Genomic DNA, 9,650 nt, shown 5'->3' on the forward strand with positions numbered 1-9,650 from the left:
ACATTACAGTATATTGATAGAACATAGAATTACAAATACATAAGTATGTTCCTTAATGTCTGTGATAGTTAAAACAATTTTATCTGAAACAATATAATTAAAGATCCATAGCCTGTCTGTGATAATAAATACAGGTGTATGACCAGTCTGAAACAGTAAATAAAAAAATATGTTCCTATGTCTATCTATATGTTATACTCCACAGACACCTTAATGCGGTCTGTGATAAGCAGCCCAAAACAATTAATAAATGTTCCTAATATATTTGTTATAGTTAATACAAGTTTATAATCAGTCTGAAAACAATTAATAAATGTCCATTACCTGTCTGTGAATTTGTACGGGTAACATTACAATTTTATCAAATTACTTTAAAAACATTTAGAGGAAATCCGTGAAGAAAATCAAGATAAAACATTTTAATGAATAAATTGTAAGTACATGTAATACATGCAGTAGGACCGTTTTCCTTCAGTTATGAAATACATAGGAACATCCCTTTCTCCACCACCTACCCCCATCTACTTTATAAAGCTTAACCTTTTAAAATAATGTTAATACCGCTATAACCAGACTTATTTGGTGGCATTAAACTCCTACTTTCACTTTCACATACTTCATTTCCGGTTAAGAGATACGAAACTAAGGCTTTCGATTTAATGCTTTACCGAGCGCTGTTGAGGAGGGATTATTATCTCAAATTCAAATCTCGTTCTTTATAAGTTATCTTATAACCGAATTATATAAGATATCTCATTTAATTTTGTTTATAAGATATCTTATATATTTTATAAGATATCTTATAAACAAAATTAAATGAGATATCTTATATAATATATAAGATATCTTATAAAGTATATAAGATATCTCATTTAATTTTGTTTATAAGAAATCTTATATATTATATAAGATATCTCATTTAATTTTGTTTATAAGATATCTTATATACTATATAAGATATCTTATTTAATTATATAAGATATCTTATTTACTTATATAAGATATCTTATATAATTTGGTTAAGTACTGGATCAACATTGCTCCATGCATAAATGACAACTTGGCTTGCCATACCGACCACCAGCCAAACGTCCAAACAGATAAAATCACATGATCTGTAATAGTTAAAATTGCCATATCTTCAAATTCGTTTCGAGTACGGAAAAAATCTCTCTCCCGTTTCCGTTCATTATATTATATCCACACCCCTTCCGGTTTTCTTTATTTTGTGACGTAGCAACGACGAAAAGAACATTTTGATATCTATTTAGAAAATACTGTTTTACTCTATCGAAATATTCATTATCGACAATAACTATATTTTGTGTTACGAAATCCCTTCGACGAAGATGTATTCCTACAGTTGTGATAGTGTTATATGGATAGAAAGTTCTTTTAAAGTCCTCCTCTCTTTAGTTCGTATTGAATGCTTGAATACAAATTGATGCTTAATATCAAAATAACGTTTAAAATATTTCCAAGAATGCAAATATCCTTTTATACGATGGACAGTATGTTTTAACGAAAATTTGAACAGTTCATGAATCCTTATGTGTTTCCTGTATAAATTGTGCATCGCCTGTACATTTACCGTCTAAATTCTGCACAGGTATACATTGTATTCTCAAATCTTTTATATAATTTATTTCTCCGAAACACTACAACTGTGAAGTTATGGTCTAACCCGATGCCATACGTTGATGCATAGATTGGACATAGATAACGTTTTCTATCGACTAAAGCAGCACTTCCAAATGGTACGTTTATGTTCAGAAGTTTTGGTTCTGGGACAATTTTTACTTAGTAGTTGTATATGATGAAAGTGGTTTGTAAACACGACCGCCGTAAAAACGACCCATCGAAGTTTTGGAAATTTCAAAACTGAAACACAAGAAAAACCAAAGAAAACAATAACAAAATAAATGTTATATATGCAGCAAGAGAAAAAAATTGCAAAATAAATTATGTAACATGACCTGCTCCAAATCTACTAATATGTTGGTTTATTTTGTCACTTTGAGTGAATGGGCTAAAATGAAACACAGCAATATCACAATTAAGGAGCTTCTCATGATCTACTTTCTTAACAACAACAACAACAACAACAACAACAACAACAACAACAACAACAACTACAACAACAACAACTACAACTACTACTACAACAACAACAACTACAACAACAACAACTACAACTACTACTACTACTACAACAACAACAACAACAACAACAACGACTACAACTAATACTACTACTACAACAACAACAACAATAACTACTACTACAACAACAACTACAACTACTACTACAACAACAACTACAACTACTACTAATAACACTAATGGCAAAAAATATAAACTACAGACAGGGAATATAAACACCTGTTACCTGAATGAAATCTACATAATGTATTGATTCATTACCTTGTTTGAGGCTGTTTTGCATGCTTGTGGATAAAGTTAATTTGCGCCACGGCTGAATGTCCATAAACCATTTCCCTAATCACCACCTTGAAAGAACGTAAATTCTATATTACGAACAAAAATATCAATAAAGTTATAACACACACACTCACACACACAAACAACTGAGCTCCTGTTCAGCCAGGTGAAACGAAATAAAAAAAACCCAGCTCCTGTGCTATCTCTTCTCAGGTATTAATGAGATGCCCTACTGAAAATAATGTTATTAATCAAATGTCCAAGTTAGGAATTCACTGGAAGAACTCATGCATTCTCTTTGATGCTGAAAATAGACCGATAAAAATGCTCTAATTGGTATAGAGGAAGCCAGGTAAAACAGCATTAAAAAGTAGGTTAATATAGGGATGATGCAATTCTTAACCTGAAAACTTCCAAGACATTGAAGCATGACAAGCAAGTCAAATATAGCACCAGCAACCTGCATTCAATAAGATCAAACTCGGCTGCATTATTGATACTAATGCAATCCATGTAGCATCAATAGTATTGCAAAGTCAGCTATTAATAAAACGTGAGATATCAGGAATTCTTGCACCTCAGACAGAGATATCCCACGCCATACCCCATGCTAGATTTTTTCTATCTCGTCCGATCTGTCTTGTACCTTTACGTGACATTTCGCGGAGTTTTTAAACTGCGTTTTATTTATCCGCGTTAACTGCTTGAAATAGACAATTTGCATTATTTATGTTCTGTTTAGTCGTTATATGTTCAGTTTTGATGTTGTAAGATATTTGATGTTGTAGATAAGATATAATCAACACTGCAAAATACATTGTAATCTATGTAAGGACGGACTACGTTTTTACGCGAAAGCATTCAAATTATTACTTGAGGCCCAAGGCGGGATACTTGTAGTTTTTAGCAAAATTGAATAGGTTTTTTTTAACTATATAAAAGGTGCAAGAAAAAACCCCAATTACCTGTAATTGAGCAAGATCGGGATATCTCAGTCTCGGGCTAAGATGCTGTAACATCCCAACACCGACTTACGCCTCGGTTGGGATTTTGTTACATAATCTTACCCCTCGACTGAGATAACCTGATCTTGCTCAGTTACAGGTTATAGATTTTATTAGAGAGGGTGATGAAAATTATTCAAGATGTTGTAGTGGACTCGGCAGATTTATTTGAGTTGTTTTTGTGTCATCTAGAAGAGTGCAAAGAAGAAAATTCAGTCACGGGTTCTCACAATAGTCGTCTCTTACAAACATGCAGTGGGTCACAGCAGGTATCATGGTAAGTCGACTGAGCGAGAAAATATTTGTGAAAGATGTTGTTGCTCAGTAATAGCAGTATATTGGATTACGCGGCGACCATAATATTCTTTTGTGTCTTTGACCTTGAGTGGGTGTTGTACTTCGCACTGGTGTAAGAAGATCCATTGTCACGTTGGGGGAATCAAAAAAAATAAGTTCAGTACTTATAAAAACCATATTAAACTTTCTTAACTACCTTGTGTTCGTTTTCATCTTGTCAATATAACTGCATGCTATGGTTTTAGTTGGTAGGCTGTTCAACATTTGAATTCAGTCAAGAAAAGTCGTTGGTTTGTGTCATTCAAGCATATTGATACGTGAACCAGGAAGTATGCCCATGTGCCTATACATGTATATCTACCACTGCTGGTATAACGTGAGCCTATATATCTACCACTGCTGGTATAATGTGTGTCTATCATTATATCTACCACTGCTGGTATAACGTGTGCTTGTATATCTACCACTGCTGGTATAACGTGTGCCTATATATCTACCGCTGGTGGTATAACAAGTGTCTGTATATCTACCACTGTTGGTATAACGTGTGCCTATATATCTTCCACTGCTGGTATAATGTGGGTCTATATATCTACCACTGCTGGTATAACGTGTGCCTATATATCTACCATTGCTGGTATAACGTGTGCCTATATATCTTCCACTGCTGGTATAATGTGGGTCTAGATATCTACCACTGCTGGTATAACGTGTGCCTATATATATACCACTGCTGGTATACATGTAACGTGTGCCTATATATCTACCACTGGTGGTTTAACAAGTGTCTGTATACCTACCACTGTTGGTATAACGTGTGCCTATATATCTACTACTGCTGGTATAACGTGTGCCTGTCTATCTACCACTGCTGGTATAACGTGTGCCTGTATATGTACCAATGCTGGTATAACGTGTGCCTGTATATCTACCAATGCTGGTATAAGGTGTGCCTATATATCTACCACTGCTGGGATAACGTGTGCCTATATATCTACCACTGGTGGTATAACGTGTGCCTATATATCTACTACTGCTGGTATAACGTGTGCCTGTATATGTACCAATGCTGGTATAACGTGTGCCTGTATATCTACCAATGCTGTTATAACGTGTGCCTATATATCTACCACCCACTGCTGGTATAATGAGTGCCTATATATCTACTACTGCTGGTATAACGTATGTTGGTTGTTTGTCCACAGAGTTGTTTTAATTATATTGTTCTAGATCTTTTGATCCTACAGAGATGTGGTATAACAAGTGTCTGTATATCTACCACTGTTGGAATAACGTGTGCCTATATATCTTCCACTGCTGGTATAATGTGGGTCTAGATATCTACCACTGCTGGTATAACGTGTGGCTATATATCTACCACTGCTGGTATAACGGGTGCCTATATATCTACTACTGCTGGTATAACGTGTGCCCATATATCTACCACTGCTGGTATAACGTGGGCCTATATATCTACCGCTGGTGGTATACCAAGTGTCTGTATATCTACCACTGTTGGAATAACGTGTGCCTATATATCTTCCACTGCTGGTATAATGTGGGTCTAGATATCTACCACTGCTGGTATAACGTGTACCTATATATCTACCACTGCCGGTATAACGTGTGCCTGTATATGTACCAATGCTGGTATAACGTGTGCCTGTATATCTACCAATGCTGTTATAACGTGTGCCTATATATCTACCACTGTTGGTATAACGTGTGCCTATATATCTACCACCCACTGCTGGTATAATGAGTGCCTATATATCTACTACTGCTGGTATAACGTGTGCCTATATATATACCACTGCTGGTGTACATGTAACGTGTGCATATATATCTACCACTGCTGGTATAACGGGTGCCTATATATCTACTACTGCTGGTATAACGTGTGCCTGTATATCTACCACTGCTGGTATATCGTGTACCTATATATCTACCACTGCTGGTATTCATGTAACGTGTGCCTATATATCTACCACTGCTTGTATAACGTGTGCCTATATATCTACCATTGCTGGTATAACGTGTGCCTATATATCTTCCACTGCTGGTATAATGTGGGTCTAGATATCTACCACTGCTGGTATAACGTGTTCCTATATATCTACCACTGCTGGTATAATGTGTGCCTATATATCTACTACTGCTGGTATAACGTGTGCCTATATATCTACTACTGCTGGTATAACGTATGTTGGTTGTTTGTCCACAGAGTTGTTTTAATTATATTGTTCTAGATCTTTTGATCCTACAGAGATTAGCTCATAGTATTTGAGTATAATTGATTTACTGCGTGACAACGCGATACATGTAAAACCCTACTTAACATTGATGCATGAAAAAACCCTGACAGTCTATATGTATCATTGTTTTTATTTTCGTCTTCGTAATTTCAAACGAGATCTGATATTATACTGGCAAGTTTCAATAGGTTATACGCGTTAAGGCCCCAAGCCACAACAGCCACTCCTTGTCTGCTGGATAACCGAACTACTCGGTAGTGAAGCGGATGTAAAACCACTCAAACACATTAACAAACAAACAACCATTTTTAACGAATAATACATGCATATTAAAATGTCTTAAAATTATTTTAATTTTGTATTATTGGTATTGCAACTCGTGTTCTAAAATTTGGTCTTAAAAATTGACACAAGGTAAAGAAAGTCAGCAGATGGTGTTGTGGGTTACATGAGTTTCCATTTCATGTGAGATTTATGAAACGAATCTAAGAATTTTTGAATTAATTAAGCAAGCCTCTGGCGAGCTAAAATGAAAACTTTGTGACGAGTTTCATAAATTTCATATGAAATGATAACGAGTGTTAGATCCTTTTCATCACAAACTCAAGATTTGTGGCATTTATTCGTGTAAAACGACATTTTTCATGCAACCTTGAAATGTAAAAAGCCGCCATTTCGACTCCAGTGCGTAAGTCTGTGACGTCATGTACTTGTCCTAGGCGTGACGTCACAATTGAAACAATTGATACTTACAACCAATCACAGGACTTATAGGTAATACACATACGCAAACAAAATATGACATGGGTTTATTCACTGGAAAGCACAGTACATTATGTGATAACAATGAATAACACTATCTCACACAGGTATTTCTCCTTTTAGGATTCGTCTGTGATGCTAGGGGCTATACTGTCCTAGGCGTGACGTCACAATAGAACAAAAATGAATTACAACCAATCACAGGACTTATATAGGTCCACTACAATGGAAGGATGGAGAGCAAATGTCAATATGTTGTGTTAACGCTGTAATCAATATAAAACAGTAAGTAATCTAACCAGGAAGACGTCACACAGTCATTGATGGCATAACATGCGTTGGCATCTTCTGTGGCATAGACTTGCTAAAGTCCATTTTTGTAGAAATAATAAAAAATGTTCGAAATGTTTGTAAATATAAGGATTGATTCCTGTTGCGTTGAGATTTATGGAGTATAGACCTCAATGGGTCTTGCCACACATTTGAAATAAATTACCTCGCAGTTCATAGGTAAACACCTCATAAACTGACAAAAATAGAAAAAAAATTCCTTCAGTATATTAAATTCACGAACAGGTAAACACGTTAAATAGGTTGACGATGATGATGTAAGTTTGTATTTACAGAAACTTCTGAAGTAGAGCCACTGACGATGATAAAGAAAATGTTTTTTATGTTAAAAAGACATCTGTGCTAAAATTGATTGATGATAAGTGTTTTACAGCGATTTCCTTATTTCTTTTTGGCTTTTAATTGAGAAGATATTGAGTAGGATATTTAAGGATACCCGCACCACTGCAAATATTGTAAATATGCATTGATAACTGTTGGGTTTTTCTGGCATAACTATAGCTTTAAAAAATCTTTTCTGAAAAGAAAACTATAGCTTTGCCAAACTTTAATGAAAAAATAAAAAAAGGAGAAATAACTAAAATATAATTACTAACAATGGGGTGTATTTGAACATGCACCGCGGCGATTCTAGGATTCGAAGCCAGAACCTCCGACAGTTATACTGTCGCTTTGACCAGCTGAGTTACAAGGTCAATGGGGGTTACATGTTCTGTTTATACGAAAAATCACATTGGAACTCTCTAGTGTGGGATAGGCAACCTTAATAAAAAAAAAAACAATAGGTGTATTCGTACCCTTTTTCAATGTCTCTTTCACGTTTGTTTTCCTGTAGTTTGAATCTCCATTGATTGATCCTGATTGATGATTTACCTCATTTTCCATCTATAAATTAATTGAAATACATATTTGTATTGGATTTTCTAAAACTAAGATCAAAACATATACACTATTGATATCATATCTGAAATTAATTTGATGTTATATGTTGAAAGTTTATATCAAGATTCAAGCAAAAAATCGTGAACATTTTATTTTTTGATTGCTGCTAAATGAAATCTTCAAGACTACTTTTTATTTCTCATATACAAGTGAAACAAACGTTTCATCAGTTTATAACAGTTTAACAAATTCTTAAAACTTATATTCTACAAAATCCACCAGATCTTGTATAAAATCTATTACAAGGAGTGATTTGACTATATCATTTAGTAGCATAAAACAAATCAAAAAGAGAATACCAAAGTGCCAACAACACCGTATCTCGAACACAAAATCAATAAAACCAGGGCAAAATAGGAACAAAAGAAATATTTTTTATGGAAATCCTTGAAAAAATACAAGGAAAATAAGACAAAGTGTTTAACAAGGGTAAGCGTCTTCTGCTTGTAAGTCGCCTCTGCGTAATGGCAAGTCCCTCACATCGACAACTCGGGTAGTAACAACAAAACACGACCTATTTTTATGAGCAAAATACAAAACATTGACCTTCATAAGTCAGCAGCATGAGAAAAGTTTGTGTATGGTAAATCGTTCAATCAGGAAGCTTAGTCACGAAACAAATTGAAACAAAAGGAAGCAAATTTCTGGTACAATAACGTCTACCATTATTGGTTTGACTTCCGACTTTAAAAATGTTCGTCTGTGTACATTATGTATTATTTGCTAAGGAAGCACCGAGTATGACAGTAGATAATCAGCCGTCACTCGTTGTAGCATATCTTTGTCAAGAATCAAGAACAAAAATGTCTGTCTGTCTGTGTATGTTTGTATGCTTGTGTGTTTGTGGCTTTATCAATTTTAACAGACAAGACTTACCTTTGGGAACACTTCCTTAATTGTGTAATTCTGACGAACGCTTTTGTTCACACCCAGTCAGTATGTAAGTCCAACACTTCTTTGACTACCCTTGAGATGTAGTGCAAATCAATATAAACCTTATACAATGTGACGTATAGCTACCCATACGGACCATCCAACCGTCACAATGATCGACCTGCACTTATGGAAACGTATACGAATCAACGGCATGAGTACCCACCATTGCGTTCCAACTGTCATTGGCATCTACCTGTCCTGAAGGTCAACTTACGGCATCTACCTGTCCTGAAGGTCAACTTACACGTATGGACACGCTCACTCTTAAGCTGAACTAATATTTCAAAAGATATTTGTCCTTTTCTGGTTTAGAATTACATCCACTGCTATTGTTTAGACCATTTTAAATCAATACACCCATTTTGTACCCCCAATACCAATACATTGTAAATAAAGAAGAGAACAGGAACAAGAGAGGGATCCGTGTTGAGAATTCTGTTCTTAGTAATATGTGTGCGTCATTTTATGTAAAATTTATATTTCATAACATTCCAAAAGTTTTATTAAAACGCTTATAAACTATTTAATATATCTGTAGTGTATGTATAGATTATGTAGAAAAATAAATATACGTAATGATATATCTCGGTTTATAAACATATGAGATACATATCGTTAAATATGTATATATACTTTATACAAGCAATAATGATAAGTTATA

At 34.7% G+C, this 9,650-nt stretch overlaps 1 protein-coding gene across 6 annotated transcripts in view; it reads right to left on the reverse strand.

Moving 5' to 3' along the window:
• The window catches only part of LOC110450057 (galactoside 2-alpha-L-fucosyltransferase 2-like), an 18,658-nt gene extending 9,575 nt beyond the window's left edge, over positions 1-9,083 (reverse strand). For 2 of the 6 annotated variants that reach the window (XM_021497289.1, XM_021497291.1), the window contains exons 1-2: positions 7,909-7,995; positions 2,425-2,510 (exon numbers count right to left, since the gene is read on the reverse strand). In XM_021497289.1, the coding sequence (XP_021352964.1) occupies positions 2,425-2,488 (64 nt within the window). In that variant the 5' untranslated portion in view covers positions 2,489-2,510; positions 7,909-7,995. Of the gene's footprint in view, positions 1-2,424; positions 2,511-7,908; positions 7,997-8,929 lie in introns of those variants that run through there. The other 4 variants (XM_021497290.1, XM_021497288.1, XM_021497294.1 and 1 more) reach the window with 4 other exon arrangements.
• Between the last annotated feature and the right edge of the window lie 567 nt (positions 9,084-9,650).

The sequence above is a fragment of the Mizuhopecten yessoensis genome, unplaced genomic scaffold (genome assembly GCF_002113885.1).
Source record: "Mizuhopecten yessoensis strain PY_sf001 unplaced genomic scaffold, ASM211388v2 scaffold4947, whole genome shotgun sequence".
In the NCBI taxonomy this organism is placed as follows: domain Eukaryota; kingdom Metazoa; phylum Mollusca; class Bivalvia; order Pectinida; family Pectinidae; genus Mizuhopecten; species Mizuhopecten yessoensis.